Source organism: Macaca nemestrina, chromosome 9 (genome assembly GCF_043159975.1).
Source record: "Macaca nemestrina isolate mMacNem1 chromosome 9, mMacNem.hap1, whole genome shotgun sequence".
NCBI lineage: Eukaryota > Metazoa > Chordata > Mammalia > Primates > Cercopithecidae > Macaca > Macaca nemestrina.
In genome coordinates, this window is record NC_092133.1 from 96,358,316 (window position 1) to 96,375,065 (window position 16,750).

At 42.0% G+C, this 16,750-nt stretch overlaps 1 protein-coding gene across 1 annotated transcript; it reads left to right on the top strand.

Moving 5' to 3' along the window:
- Positions 1–1,830: 1,830 nt before the first annotated feature.
- Positions 1,831–15,139, top strand: LOC139356004 (ras suppressor protein 1-like). The gene is made up of 6 exons (XM_071068733.1): positions 1,831–2,007; positions 3,134–3,291; positions 12,449–12,567; positions 14,434–14,516; positions 14,783–14,897; positions 15,099–15,139. Exons 1-6 carry the CDS (start codon positions 1,831–1,833, stop codon positions 15,137–15,139), a joined length of 693 nt encoding a protein of 230 aa, XP_070924834.1.
- The last annotated feature ends 1,611 nt before the right edge of the window (positions 15,140–16,750 follow it).

Genomic DNA, 16,750 nt, shown 5'->3' on the forward strand with positions numbered 1-16,750 from the left:
TAAAGCTATTATTTGTTGGCCTTTTGGGGGTAGATGCTTAGATATTTTGATATTTTACGTTTACCTTGAGGAACATGTAGAACCTTCTAAATGAGAATTTCACTGTTTCATAAACTTTATGTTTAAATAACTTAGAACTACTGTAATTCACTCCTTTAATAGCTGCTTTGGGTGAAATCCCATAAAATCTGTGAAGCCAGTTATCATTAGTATACTTTTGAACTTCAAACTCTTATGGTAATATGTAATAAGTTCATTATCCACCTAGTGTTTTTGTCCAGAAAACAAACATAATTAATCACTGTAACTACAAATGACCTTTTTTTTTTTTTTTTTTTTTTTTGCATATAAAGTGTTTCCAGAGGAGAAAAGCCTTGAATTCCCTAGCATACTGAATTAAGTCACTCAGTGGCAAATTCATAGTGACCAAGGGTGGTCATGCAAAGAAATGTCACCTGCTATACTTCAAAACACTGAGCCCTAATGGCAGGATGCTGGGTGGTAGTAATGGCACAGACAGACCAGCTTGGGTGCAGCTGATTGGGGTGCTTTTTGAGCAAAAGCATCTTGTGGCCCTTGAGGCAAAGACACAAAGCTGTAAGGAGTGGCAGACTCTGGGAGCAGCAGGCACCACACAAAAACATAAGGATGAGAGCTCTGCTTGGGTGCAGCCCATGGGAGGGTCAGGGGGTCACACTTTGGTCTTTAGAGTCATACGGTTACCAGCGACAGCCAGGTTCTCTTCAGCTCCAGAAGGGCAGCACTAGACCCTGCACCATGCTAACGCACACCCACGGCTGCCAGGAAGCCAGAAGCTGCTCTGAACACATGATGCTTTCCATCCACAGCACAGGCATGAAATCTGGAGTTATCCATCTTAAGCAATACTGATCTTAGCATAAAATCCTGTGTGGGGAAGCAGAAGTTGACTAGAAAGTGTTTGCTTGTGGCACCCACATTGAACGTGTTAGCTATCTAGAGTATCATGTGTTTCATTCTTGTCAATCCCCCAGCTCAATAGGCGTCTTCATTTGGATAAGATTGATTATTATACTCATCGCATTATTGCACAGGGTAAGGGACATATGTGTTGGATTGATTATCCTGATGCTGCCAATGAATTAAGTTTTCTGAACCAAAATATGGTTCCCAAAGCAGCAACATCAGCATCCCCTGAGAAGTTGCAGGAAATTCAGATTCTCAGGCTTTACCCCAAACTTACCAAATCAGAAACTCCGGGATACCCCTCCATCTGTGTTTCAGCAAGCCCTCTGGCGATTCTGATGTCTCTGTGGTTTGAGACCCACTGCCATAGAGCAGGGCTGTCTAATAGAACATTCTGTGGTGATGGAAATGGTCAGTATCCCTGCCATGCAGTAGTGGAGCCACTAGACACCACATGTGGCTGTCGAGCTCTTGAAATGTGGCTGCTGTGACCAAATAATAGCATTCATCGTTTAATTTAATTTTGATTCATCTGGGTTTAAATTCAAATAGCTGCATGTAGCTAGTGGCTGTCCATCAGATAGCCCAGCCCCAGAACACACCCTGTTAATTATTATTGTGTAAACTCCTAAAATGCTTAAGCTGTTGGTTGTGGAATTATTAATTTTAGATCATAGAACAGAATCTTCCTTACTCAATTCAACAGAATTGAAATGCAATTGTTATAACTTAAGTAGTTGATTTTGATTCTTCATGCGGAGGGGAGATAGTTTGTGGGCTGCTGGCCGGTTGAGGGAAGCTGTTCTTGAGCTGATTGATTGTTGATTTTGTGAATGTGCATCAACTGCAGTGCCGGGTGGCTCATGATTGTTGCAGATGTAACCAATGGCCATAGATACATGTCCTTTTAGGAGTAAAGCTGTTGCTCAGGGAGGGGCCGTGTCAGTCCAGAAATCAGATGGACTCTGGTTTCTCCAGCCTGTCCAGCAAAGTGGAGGTGCTTCCAGCCAAAAAGAAGTTAATGAGCCCTGCAGGCACTTTGGTCTGACTGCAGGCAAGCAGGTTGGTTTTCCAGCCTCCTGGGGCACCCCTGGAGGAAGCAGATGGGATGGGAAGTAAACCTGACTGATATGAGATATCACACTTTTTTGGGCTGGGCTCCAGGCCCCTGTTCATGTTTTTAGTTACCTGGATAGCCTTGGTATCGGAGTTTACATGAACCATGGCCAAGCTTATCTCCATACAAATGTTTGAAGAATGATTGAATAGCAAATGGGATAGATGAATTACAGCCTATGGAAAGTCCTTCTGCTGCCAATTTATAGTTTGTGCTTTATGAGATAAAGATGTCTTTGGCTTTTACATTTGTATTTTCAAGTATAAATATACGTGTGTGTGTGTATATATATATATATATATATATACACACACACACACACATACACACACTAAGGAAGGAGGAAACTTTCAGGTCCCCAGTGGTTGATTTTCACCTTTGATCTGCATACTAGTATTCATAGCATGTTGCTGAGTTGACCTTTTTATTTCTATATAATAACAGTATATCAATCTGTTGCTAATCTGATGTAACCTTTGTGTGTGTGTATGTGTATGTATGTGTGTGTGTCTATATGTGTGTGTGGTGTTGATCAAGATACATTACTCCAGAGGCCAAAATCAGAAACTAGGGAGGTCGAATATTTCATTATTTGAAATTGAGCTAATATAATGCAATGTTAAGAGGACAGCTCTTCAGATACTGGGTTATTTAAACAGCTTCAATGTACGTCACCCAGGAAGGGATTTGGAGGTTGCTGTCTTTCTTCTGGTGGCAATGCAAGAAAACCAAAAGGAAAAAAACAATTGCACTTAAAAGATCCTATACGACAACTATAAGTATGTATGCTTCGTAATATTCAATTTTATAGGCTGCTATGGTACACAAATTCCCTTTTGTGCATTTTTGCTCTGTTTCCCTCTTCATTGTCCATCTGAAACAAACTATGCCAAGCACTTAGCTAATGATACACGAAAAAGCATTTCAGCGGCCACTCAGAAGTGAGCGATTGCTTATGAAAAACCCATAAAAAATAAGTAAGACTGATAGGTGAATTCAATGGTCCTTTTGGAGTTATATCTTTCTTTGCTTTGAAGAAAAGCAAAATGTGCTGCTGCCATCCCTTGCTAGGAGTTCTGTTCCCAGATTCACATTTATGTTTCCATGGTGGTACCACCAAACATAGCAGAACTGAAGAATTTGGAAGTGCTCAGCTTTTTAAATAACCAGATCAAGGAGCTGCCCACACAGATCAGCAGCCATCAAAAACTCAAACACCTGAACCTTGGGTGAGTATCAGTGGAGGGGAAAGGATGGAGAGGAAGAGAGTGGAAGGGGCGTGCTGGGTAAGGCCAGGGGAGGAATTCCATTTATATCATTGCACAGAAGTGGATTTCTAATTTCTTTTTCTGTTTTGGGCTTTAAAAAAAGTTTTATTGTTTTAATATATCCTTTCGGTGGCCTACATTAGTGAATATTTGAGAGCTAATTGAGAAGCTAATAGTTGGCATAATAAGGAAGTTACATTTTTACTGTATTTTGTGTCCAGTAAAATTTTATCTCAGTTCTCTTAACCAAGAAGGGACTTACTTGCCTAGCATGAACTGGCAGACAAGTTGTAATATGGTTGTTTTTTTTCTCTCTGTGTTAAATAGGAACGGTTTACAAAGCACCTTCATGCCTTGGAGGGAAGAATGTATTCCCTAATATTGCTTCATTCATTTTTGCAATTCTTCTCTGTAGTTGAGAGGTGACAATTCTCTGTCTTTCTTTATGCCAAGGTGAAGAGAGGAGTTTTGATTCAACTGAGGTTGCAGAACCAGGTAGCAGTAAATAATAATAATGATAACCTGTCTGCATGTATTGCTTTGCAGCACTTGATCCTCTCAACATTTGTGAGGTGGGGGGGGGGCAAATTTTAGTGCTTTCATTTTATACAGAGGAAGCCAAGCCTTTTCAAAGGGGCTAAGGGACTGGGTTCTGGTCACCCCTGAGGTTAGTGGCCAAGCTGGGAAGAGAACCCCATAGGTTATGGGTCTAAAGGCTCCATCAGACACCATTGATATGGTTTGGATCTGTGTCCCCACCAAATCTCATGTGGAATTGTAATCTCCAGTGTTGGAGGTGGGGCCTGGTGGGAGGTGATTAGATCATGGGGGTGGAGCTCTCATGAATGGTTTAGCACCATCCCCTCTTGGTAGTGTCCTTATGATAGTGAGTGAGTTATTGCAAGACCCCTCGTGCTATCCTTCTCCTGCCATGTAATACACAGGCTCCTTCATTGCCTTCCACCTTGAGTAAAAGCTCCCTGAGGCTTCCCCACAAGCAGCGGCTGCCATGCTTCTTATACAGCTGGTAGAACCATGAGTCAGTTAAACCTCTTTTCTTGTAAGTTACCCAGCCTCAGGCATTCCTTTATAGCAATGGGAGAACAGACCAACACATCCATAGACCCAAATCGGAACTGCGGCATCAGAATTCCATCTTCATTGGCACAGCTGTTAGATGAAACTGCCCACTCATGTTTCTGTCTCTGTGCAAAGTCATATATTCATTAAATTTTAGCCACTAAATGCTCTGGTTAAGTTAGTGATTGATGTGGAGTGGCAATAGATGCTGGCCAGATATTTGCCTTTTTTAAAATTTATTTATGTATTTTATGAGATGGAGTCTTGCTTTGTCGCCAGGCTGGAGTGCAGTAATGTGATCTCGGCTCCCTGCAACCTCTGCCTCCCAGATTCAAGCAATTGTCCTGCCTCAGCCTCTCGTGTAGCTGGGACTACAGGCGCACACCACCATGCCCAGCTAATTTTTGTGTTTTTAGTATAGACGGGTTTTACCATGTTGGCCAGGATGGTCTCGATTGATATCTTGACCTCGTGATCCACCCACGTGACATCCCAAAGTGCTGGGATTACAGACGTGAGCTACCACGCCCAGTCGCAAATGACATATTTAAACGCTCACAGCACTGCCTGCCTGGGGCCTAGGAATTGTTGTTTTTTTGGCACTGTTGAGTATAATGTGTGAGGCAGGCAGCTGTAAGGTCAGAGGTCAGACTAGACAGGGAATCCTGGATATCTGCTGTTCAGTGAATGAGGATTTACTAAGTTCCCAGTGTGTACCAGGCGTGGTTCTAGCTACTGGCCATCTGGCCCTGATGGAGCTTCCATTGCAGTTGAGGAAACCAATCATAAACAAATAAATGTTTATAATAATGACAGGGAGTCAAAAGTGCTAATGAAAGGCCTCTGTGCTAAATAAACAAGCTCCTCCAGGGCATGGTGGCTCACGCCTGTAGTCCCAGCGCTTTGGGAGGCTGAGGCTGGTGGGTCAACTGAGGCCAGGAGTTCAAGAACAGCCTCCTCAAGATGGTGAAACCTCATCTCTACTAAAAATACAAAAATTAACTAAGTGTGGTGGCGTGCACCTATGATCCCAGCTATTCTATCCAGGAGGTTGAGGCAGGAGAATCGTTTGAACCTAGGAGGCAGAGGCTTCAGTGAGCTGAGATCGTACTCCAGCCTACGTGACAGAGTGATACTACATCTCAAAAATAAATACATAAATAAATAAATAAACGAGCTCCAATTTTATCGTGCTGACAATTGAGAAATTTGCATAGCCGAGTAGTGGATATGAGATATGGTCAGATTTTCCTACAAAAGATCAGTGTGGAGAAGAGGGTGGAGGGAGGGAAACTAGAGGTTAGGAGACCAGTAAGAACATGAGCTTCATGTCCCATGTGAACTAGGACAGTGACAGTGGAGGCAGGGAGGGATTTTATATGAAAACTATACAGGTGGTAACATTGACAGCAGTAACTGATGGGATAGAATGATACCTACATTTCTGTGTTGGACAGCTGAAAAATAGAGCAGATGGAGACAGGTTTGTGAAGAAAATAATAAGCTCAGGTTTTGTTCTGTTTGGTTTGAGGCACCGTAAGACAGAGCTGTAAACTTTTCTTTTTATTTTCCGTTTTTCTTGTTTTGTTTTGTTTTGTTGTGTGTGTGTTTGTTTGTTTGTTTTTAATTTTGGGGACAGAGTTTTGCTCTTCTTGCCCAGGCTCCAGTGCAATGGTACGATCTCAGCTCACTGCAACCTCTACCTCCTGGGTTCAAGCGATTCTCCTGCCTCAGCCTCCCGAGTAGCTGGGATTACAGGCATGCACCACCACATCCAGCTACTTTTGTATTTTTAGTAGAGATGCCATTTTACCATCTTGGTCAGGCTGGTCTCGAACTCCTGACCTCAGGTGATCCACTCGCCTTGGCCTCCCAAAGTGCTGGGATTATAGGCATGAGCCACTGTACCCAGCCCTAAACTTTTCTTTTTCATGAATGCATCTTAGTTGCCTTCTTGTTCTCTTTGGAGTTGTTTACACTTTTGGCTGTCGTTGTTTTATTGATTGTGTAAAGCTTTTTGTATTTAATTACGTAGCTGCATAGATGGAGTTGTCAAAGTTTGAAGAAAACCTCCCAGTTCTTAGGGAAAGGAGCTAAGATGGGTTTCACTAAAGGATGCCTCTGTCCTCAAATGGCATGAAGAATTATGTTCACACAGTAAGGCAAGTTATAGGGAGGACTCCTTATCCTAAGGAGCCAGGGTGAAAGAAAGCATACACACAGGAGATCACAAAATGGAGCAGGCAAGCCACTTGTATGCATGATCCAAAAGGCACCCTCAATAAGAATTTGCTTTCAAAGTTTTATATAGTATTTGCAGTTTATTCTGTTGCTTGTAAGACATGAGATAATTTTAGGCCACCTGAATAAATAAAAGAAAGTTTATTTCTATTCTTAATTGCTTAAATACAGTTTATTTCCTAGAGTTATTTTCCAAAAAATGTGAAACCACACATGTTCCCATGCTGATGATTATTTCTAGGATAACTTCACAGCAGGACCACTGTGCCCAACTATTCAGAAATAACGTTTGACCTTGTTTGTTGCTAGAGCTTGTCTCATGAACACATAGAAGTTTTTATTAAGTACCATGTGGGGTACTTATGGATTTGGATTATTTATTTATTTATTTATTTATTTATTTATTTATTGAGACAGGGTCTCGCTCTGTCTCCCAGGCTGGAGTGCAGTGGCGTGATCTCCGCTCACTGCTACCTATGCCTCCTGGGCTCAAGTGATCCTCCCACCTCAGCCTCCTGAGTAGCTGGGACCACAGGTAGGTGCCACCACACCTGGCTAATTTTTGTAGTCTTTTTTGTAGAGACGGGGTTTTGCCATGTTGCCCAGGCTGGTCTTGAGCTCCTGAGCTCAAGCAATCTGCCTGTGTTGGCCTCCCAAAGTGCTAGAATTACAGATATGAGCCACCGGGCTCAGCCTAGATTTTTTTAATATTTATTTTTGATAACTGTGAGTAGGTCACTGTGGAGTTGAGAAAATTAGTGCCTTTAGCCAAGAAGGTTTTATTGAAGCTGGAGGTGCTCAAGACAACCTGCAGAGAAGAAACTGCTCTGAAAAGGAGTCTGTACAGACCTTTCTGGGGCTTTAGAAGAAAAGGAAAACAGATGCTGAATAGCCTTAGACATCCCAGTTTTATATGCAGACATTTGCCCACTTCCAACATGCATTTGAAAAATCTTCCCATGCAAACAAAGAATTGATACCAATTGGCATAGCTGAGCCCTATGAAGCTTTATGTTTCAACACCTGAAGTCACCTGAGATTAAGCAAGTGTGGCACAAATGGTAAAACCACACTTGATATTCAGACCATCCCAAGTGGCTTGTCATGAGGTGAGCTTGCTCGCTTAGGGCTGATTCAAAATTTTCTCTCAAATCTTTTGAAAAATAATTCTAGCAACTGCTCTCCTTTCCTGAGAAGCCATGTGTGAACCATGGATCGGGTGTTGGGTGCTTCACATATTTTCTCTCTCACCCTCCCAGTGATCCTGCCCTGAAGATGTTATCAGCCTTATTTTATACTTGAGGAAATTCGGTCTCAGAGAAGCTGAGTAACTTGGTCAAGGTCACACAGCTGGCAAGTGCTGGAGCCAGACTCCTCACCTAGCTGTCTCCTACCTTAAAGCTCCATTCTTTTCCTACTCCCCCTGTAACCTCTCATGGAAACCTTGATTGCTAGCAGTGTCAGAGTGGGGCCCTGAACGTGGAATTCCCACATGTGGAAATGTGGATGGATGGAGATGGATGTTAGCACCTGCTGAGGGGAAGGGGGACAGCCAGTGTGTTCCAGCCTTCATTCTGCAGAGAGAGATGCCAACAGGTCACCGTGCACATGGTCTGGCCTCCGAAGAGGTGGCCAGAAGTCTCTGCAGTTCCTTGCCCGCTTTGTAGCTGGGGCTGTTGCTAGCAGCTCTCCTGAAGTTTCAGCATTTGTTTAAGGACTTCCTTTCTGCCCCCCAGGGTGGCGTGCCTACTACTGTTACATACTGCTGTCAGCTGCACGTGGGACTCTGCTGTGTTCCTTACACGTTGTAGGTATTGTTTTATCACTCAAAGGAGAAAGGAACCTTCGGTTAAGTAGATTCTTGCCACCAAGAGGTGGAGGGGCTCCAGGCTTGCTCTGGGCTGGAGATTGAATGGGAGCTCTCTCTCAAGTGAGATGCCTCTTCCCTCTAAGCCTGTTTAACTGTGGATTTCCTGTACCTAATATTGCAAAAGTGTATTTCTTTATTTGCAGAGAAAAATGTTAAGGAATCAGCAGTTTTCAAAAACGGATAACTTAAAGCAGTGTTTAAAGACAGAAGCACCTAGTGTATGCTTCCCTACCTCCCTCGCTGTCTCTGACTTGCACTTCTTCTCAGAATCCTTGCATAGGAGCCCACGGGTCTGGAGTGGCTTTGGCCTCCGTGAGGTACAGGGTGCTTCCAGACACATGTCACCCACTTCTGAAGTCTTTGCTCCTTACTCTCTCTTAGGCTGTTTTTTCATCTCAAGATGGCATTAATTACAAGCTCCATCTTGCCTGTATTACAAGGTAGTTTTAGTGAACGAGCGAAGTACTTGCCATAATGTGCTTCACAAATTGTGACTTCATGGAGAATGTTCATTGTTGCTGTCATGGCAGTAGATAGTCGTGAAGCTAGTTTTGCTGGGTGTAGTCTGTCTGGGACATTTTCTTCCTGAGATGGGGAACCCACGTTTCCATTTTGGTTTCCCCCTCTGCTGTCAGCTGTTTCTGGTGAGGCCCACTTGGTAGGACTGGACTGAGCTTGATCTGTTATGAGAAGCATCGATGACTGGAATGATTTTTATTGTCACAGTCCCTTCCACCTTTCAATACCTGTCAACTTTTATTAAAGTTTTTTTTTTAATTGGCTTTTAAGCATGCTCAATGGGAACTGCATTGAGAAAAATAAGGGGCTTAAAGAAAAGGATAAAAGATAGTGTAGAAAAAAAATCCCTTAACGTCACACACTGGGGCCTGTTGGGGAGTGGGGGGATAGGGGAGGGATAGCATTAGGAGAAATAACTAATGTAAATGATGAGTTGATGGGTGCCGCCAACCAACATGGCACATATATACCTAGGTAACAAACCTGCATGTTGTGCACATGTACCCTAGGACTTAAAGTATGATTTTAAAAAAGAAAAAAATTTCCTTAGATTTCACTGGAAACATGCAGACACAAACACGCACACACCCCCTCACACACACCACACACACATACTGCATAAACACACATACCACTACACCCCTACACACACCCCATACACATACCACACCATACCACATCCATACCCCACACACACACACCACACACATACCACACACACCACCACACCCTCCACACACACACCACACCACACACACACACCACACCGCACACACACCCCACACCCACCCACACACACCACACACACACCACATCCCCTGCACACACCACACACACAGCACACTCTCCACACACCACACATAACACCCCCGTACACACACACATAACACTACACACAACACCACATACACCCACACACACTACACACACCCACACACACACCCACACACAATTGACCCTTGAACAACACGTGGCTTGAGGAAGCAACACACTGACCCCCCATGCAGTCAAAAATCCACGCATAACTTTTGATCCTGAACAAACTTAATTACTAATAGCCTACAGTTGACAGGAAGCCTTACCAAAACATAAATGTCAATTAACACATATTTTGTGTGTTATATGTATTCTATTATTCTATTCTGCATTTTTTTTTTTTTTTTTTTGAGACAGATTCTCGCTCTGTCGCCGAGGCTGGACTACAGTGGCATGATCTCAGCTCACTGCAAGCTCTGCCTCCCAGGTTCACGCCATTCTCCTGCCTCAGCCTCCCGAGTAGCCAGGACTACAGGTGCCCGCCACCACACCCAGCTAATTTTTTATATTTTTAGTAGAGACGGGGTTTCACCGTGTTAGCCAGATGGTCTCGATCTCCTGACCTTGGGATCCATCCTCCTTGGCCTCCCAAAGTGCTGGGATTACAGGTGTGAGCCACCACGCCCAGCCGCCTCTATTCTGCATTCTTACAATAAAGTAAGCTAGAGAAAAGAAAATGTTATTAGGAAAGCCATAAGGAAAACAAAGTGCATTTACTGTTCTTTAAGTGGAAGTGGATCATCTTAAAGGTCTTCATCCTCTTCTTCATGTTGAGTGGGCTGAGAAGGAAGAGGAGGGTTGGTCTTGCTGTCTCAGGAGAGTAGCAGAGGCAGAAGAAAAATATCCATGTGTCATTAGACCCAGGCAGTTCAAACCCATGCTGCTCAAGGGTCAATTGTATGATTTAAAAAATGTTTAAGTTATGATAAAATACACATAAAATATACTGTCTGGCCGGATGCAGTGGCTCACGCCTGTAATCCCAGTACTTTGGGAGGCCAAGGCAGGTAGATCACGAGGTCAAGAGATCAAGACCATCCTGGCCAACATGGTGAAACCCTTCACTACTAAAAATGCAAAAATTAGCTGGGCTTGGTGGCACGCGCCGCCTGTAGTCCCAGCTATTCAGGAGGCTGAGGTGGGAGAATCGCTTGAGCTGGGGAGGCAGAGGTTGCAGTGAGTTGAGATCTCACCACTGCACTCCAGCCTGGGCAACAGAGTGAGACTCCATCTCAAAAAATAAAAAACAAACAAAAAAAAGTACTGTCTTTGTAGTATACAGTTCAATGGTGTTCATCGTATTCACATTGTTGTTCAGCCAATCTCCAGAATGTTCTCATCTTGCAAACCTGAATCCTACATCCATTAAAAAACATCTCTCCATTGCCCCTCCCTCCAGCCCCTGGCCATCACCATTCTAATTGAAGATAACTTTGAGTGTTAGCAGTTGTAGGAAAAAAAAAAAATGATTGTCCCTTCTAAAAGGAATAAAGGAAATGAAATAAAGCAAAAGTCTGAAAACTACAAAGCTTCAATGTGTATAGTTTGAGATATTATCACTACATTCATAAGGAAATTTTTCTTTACAAGGACAGATATTTTGTGATGGTTTGAGATTTTCTGTAAAACAGTGATTAAATTTCACCATTGGAGAAAAATGACAACCAAGAAATTTTCAAATGTTTCAGGAATATATAAGCTCTCTGACTAAAATTATTAGTCTAAATAGGACAACATACCACATCCTCTCATTTATATGTGGAATGTAAAAAAGTAAACCTCATTGAAACAGGGAATAAAATAGTTACCAGAGGCTGGAGGGAGAGGGGAATTGCAGAAATGTTAACCAAAGGACACGAAATTTTAGTTAGACAGGAGAAGTACATTCAAGAGATGGATTGTACATCATGGTGACTGCAGTCAATAACAATATGTGGTATACTTGAAAATTGCTAAGAGAGTGAATTTTAAGTATTCTCACCACAAAAGACAAAAAAAATGACAAGCATATGATACAAGGCAATGTGTATATTAAATAGTGTGATTTAAGCCATTCCACAATGGATTATACATATATCAGAAGTATCATGTTGTACACCATAGGTATGTACAATCTTCACTTGTCAATGTAAATTTTAAATAAATTCTTTTTTTAATTAAAAAAAAACAGGATGGACTTGGTGGCTCATGCCTATACTCCCAGCATTCTGGGAGGCCGAGGTGGGAGAATGGCTCGAGCTCAGGAGTTTGAGACCAGCCTGGGCAACCTGGCAAAAACCCATCTCTGCAAAAAATATCAACATTAGTGGGGTGTGATGGTGTGTGCCTATGGTCCCAGCTACTCGGGAAGCTGAAGTGAAAGGAGCCTGGGGAGGTCAAGGGTGCAGTGAGCCGAGATCATGCCACTGCACTCCAGCCTGGGCAACAGAGCAAGGCCCTATCTCAAAAAAATAAAAAATAAAAATACAGTATAAAGTGACTCTAGGATCATGGCACTGTCTTACACTTTCAGCCTGTGAAACAGAGGTGCCCTTGATAATCTGTATAAATGTGTCTTTGGGGTCCTAACAGATTTTTGTCCCCCTGCAACAGCATGAACAGGCTGAACACTTTGCCACGAGGCTTCAGCTCCCTGCCAGCTCTTGAGGTTCTGGACTTGACTTACAACAACTTGAACGAAAATTGTCTTCCTGGAAACTTCTTCTACCTGAGTAAGGAACTTTCAGTTCTATAAATCTCCTGAACACTATACTTTGCGTTCTAAGAGTGAAATGTATTTGCCAGGACCTAAATAAACTCCAAGAGAAATTACTGGACAGAGATATTTTTTACTTTACAGACTCCTTTTGAATATTCCTTTGTAGCTCAGCAGTATGTACATTTGATATATCATCATGTGACACCATTGGGCTGAAGTGGACTTAGTAATGTCATATTAACATTCTGAGAGAGATTATGTACCGAAATGAGATCAAGCCTCACATTTAGCTAAGAGACTTGACTTTCTTTTTAAATAGCATGCCAAAAAAAGGTACCCTCCCATGTTGGTATTAATTCTTTGTGCGATATTTGCCCAGGATGTCACAATCAATTATTTATAAAAATATTTATTAATAAATCACTAACCAAATTTTTTAAATTTCCAGCTGGGATTCTTATCTTCAGCCTTTTAAAAAGTACTCTTATTGACCTATTTATCCAGTACACAGGCATTAAGAAATTACTGGCCACATTTTATTCTTTTATATGCCAACAAATTTCTTGCTGAAGATGCTTTTCAAAATTAAAAAAGTGATTTCTTCTGGGAACTCATGCACTATTTCAGACAAGGTTTGCTTCTTTTAAATGAGTGTTCTATTTCTTCAATTAGTAACTTATATGGCATTCAGAAAATCTGAATTTTCTGAGCTAGTCTCTAAACTTTCACTTTTTACCTTATGTACATTATCTCTCTATGACTTTCTCAAGCACATGAAACCAACTGTAAAATATTTTCTTGGGTGGTGGAGCACCTGTTTTTATTATGTTATATTAACGTACAGTTCTGGAGTCTGAGCTCCAAAGATCACTTGAGGCTGGGAGTGTAGGACCAGCCTAGGCAACATAGAGAGACCCTGTCTCTAGAAATAAAAATTTAAAAATTAACCATGTAAATTAAATTAGTAGCATGTGCCTGTAATCTTAGGTAATTGGGAGGCCAAGGTAGGAAGATGGCTTGAGGCCAGGAATTTGAGGCTGCAGTGACCCACTGCACTCCAGTCTAGGTGACAGAGCAAGATTCTTATCTATAAGAAATAAATAAATACTGATAAACAAAACATACACCTAATTATAATGAGTTTTTTTGGTTGAGGATAAACAGATGCTTTAGAATTTTAGCCTTCAGTAGTTTGGAATCATATTATCATTGTGTAATAATTGTGAACAAATTTCTGACTACTGATATTCTGCTTAAGTTAGGATTTACTCTGTTAACTTCATGCCATTATTTTAGCCCCTTTGTCTTCGTTTACTTTTGTCCTTAAGGCTGTAGAAACAAGCAGTAATAATTAGTCAGATTATGGAACTGATGAGCTATGGTTATAGCCTCCATCACCAGAAAGCCTTTCATTAATTTTTAACACAGTGCTATTTACATAGGAAAAGGTCTATTTTAACATAGTTGTATTCACTTGAAAGAACCTTTTTGCCCTAGGTAACCATAAAAGTGGCACAGTAGTTTTCTTTGTTTTACTTTGGATGCAAATGGAGATATAAATGTGAATCAAAAGTAATCGATGAGAAAAATAGCAGTCTGTTTTCAAAATGCGTTAAAACTCTGTGCCCCAAAATGCTAGTGCCCACATTGTTAATTGCATCAGTCCTCTTGGATATAGATGTTTTCCTGGACACACTGGATGAACGATAAGCCAGTAAATCTTGGTTTGACCTGCTTGCTATCATTGGGAGCCCCAGGTATATCAAAGGCTTTTCACCAAGCCAGCATTATTAATCAAAGCTGACTCCCTTGTATTGATCAGACCTCAAATGGTTAGGTTCCCTGCCACCCTGTTTATATATTGCTGTTTAATTTGCAGCCACCCTGTGTGCACTCTATCTGAGTGACAACAATTTTGAAATCCTGCCACCAGATATTGGGAAGCTCACAAAGGTGCAGACAGTAAGTTATCTAAATTCTTAGAAAATCAATTCACTGCTGCAGCCTTTTAGGGGTAGAATCAAGTCAATTTGAGCAGGAGTAAGGTTTGTTTTGCAGGAATAAACCACTACTCCTGATAGTGTTTCTTGATTATCTACCGGCACTTGTAAACAAATGGAAAAGACTGAGTTTTAGTAGAAGAGAGGACATGGAGGAGGATGAGAGTTTCTGTGGAGCACGTTTTAAAGTGAAAATGTGTTGACAACTCCTTGTTTTCTTCTGTTTAGCTTAACAATAGGGATAACAACCTGATCTCACTGCCTAAGGAAATCGGGGAGCTTACCCAGCTTAAAGAGGTCCACATTCAGGGGAACCGCCTCGCCATTCTGCCCCCAGAGCTAGGTAAGGTTGCTGATGAATGAACTTAGTTCTAGGTTTCATGAATAACAATTATCCTAATGTAGCAATTCGGAACAACCTCTCTCCTCTTCTTGGCAACTACTCCCCACCTAGACACGCAGTTCTGATCATTTGAGAACCATGTGTCATTGACCAGAGTTCAGCTGTTATAAGTTTGACCTTCTCCTATGCTGTGTTCTGCAGCTGTAGTGTCCCATGTCTTAGATACTGCTGATGAAAGATGACCCTGCTCAACTCCCCGCAAGATGTAGTGGAAAAAGCATGGGGTTAGTAGTAAGAGCCTTATCCGTGGTTCCTCATTGACTAGCTGGGTAAGCTTTCTGGGTCTTGGTTGTTATTGATAACTTTATCTAAGTATCACTCTTACTTTTTAACCCCTTAATTTTTTATTGACCTGGAAAAACTTTTACCAAAAAATTAAAGTAGTTGTTACAGCTACTTGAAGATGTTGATACCTCTGCTGGTCGTGAATTTGCCTCTCTCCTGATACCATTTCTAGTAGGAATTGTTAAATTTGTTGTTGCTGGGAACAGGTCCTACTTCTGGCCACTGAATCCTAATCCTCTGCCAGGCCATTCCTATTTCCAGAGTGGGTTTATATACCCCGTCAGAAATAACCTCCAAGCCAGTCATTCTGTTACTGCTTCATTCCACTCCAAAAGGTTCACGAGTTCCCATATCTTTTCTCGTGCAGACCCTCTATAGCCTCTAATTTCTTTAATCCTTTGAACCACATTGTTTTCTCAAACTGCGATTATTTGCTTTTCTGCCTCCAAAATACCATCATTTTTAAGAAACACATTGAGGAAGCAGTTCTTTAAACAAGTCTGGCAGTTTCAGGAGGCCATTTTTTAGAAATTAGAATGCAAGCACCAGGAGGGCAGGGGCATTTTTGCATTTGTTCCCTGGGGTGCAGTACATGCTCAGAAAACATTGACTGAATGAATGAAAGAAGCAAGGACCTTGGATGGCAGGAAGTTAGGAAGGTTATGAGCAGACTGATGTGGCTAATGGTTATGCATAGGAAGAGTGAGACACAGAGCACACCCATCAGCACTAAGAGTTCTGTTGGCAGCCTTATCAGTATAAAGGGAAGGCAGTCACATGATTTCCCGGAACAGATGGAAAGTCCTGCCTCCTCCCTTCCCATTTCCCTTAACTCTCTTGTTAGTGTTAAAAGACCAGAGGGTTATTTCATGATTTTTAAGGGCTGAGAAGCAACTCAACATTTCTCTTTATTGAGTTGCAAACAGTCAAGTTTTGTTTTGGGAGCAGGGTTACAGAATCAAGAAAAGTTTTTTGCACACAATTTCAAGGCAAAAAAACTTCTTTTCAAAGGAGAGATCTTGGGCTGGACGCGGTTTCTCACACTTGTAATTTCAGCCCAATTTCACTTGTAATGAGAGGCCCAAGCGGGTGGATTGCATGAGCCCAGGAGTTTGAGACGAGCCTGGGCAATGTGGTGAAACCCTGTCTCTACAAAAGTACAAAAAATTAGCTGGGCATTGTGGTGCATGCCTGTAGTCCCAGCTACTCAGGAGGCTGAGGTGAGAGGATCACCTAAGCCTGGGAGGTCCAAGCTGCAGTGAGCTGTGATTGTGCCTGGGTGACAGAACAAGACCCTGTCGAAAGGGAAAAGAAAAAGAGAGAGATCTTGCACAGTGGTTAATAACCACAGATGTTACCTGCTTCTTCCCCAGCCTACTAAATTAGGATCTCCATGAGTGAGGTGAATTCTTGTGTAACTTGATGTAAAGCTCATTTAATGCCTCTGACATGTGTCCTTGGTTAGCGTGGTTAATAGAAACAGAAAAATAAATGTATATTTTGATGTC

Excerpts from the sequence above, each read along its gene's own strand:
- LOC139356004 (XM_071068733.1), top strand. The coding sequence starts at position 1,831 with ATGGCCATAGATACATGTCCTTTTAGGAGTAAAGCTGTTGCTCAGGGA. Across the intron at positions 2,008-3,133 it reads GTCTGACTGCAGGCAAGCAG|GAGTTCTGTTCCCAGATTCA; the intron begins GTTGGTTTTCCA and ends ATCCCTTGCTAG. Across the intron at positions 12,568-14,433 it reads TGGAAACTTCTTCTACCTGA|CCACCCTGTGTGCACTCTAT; the intron begins GTAAGGAACTTT and ends TTTAATTTGCAG.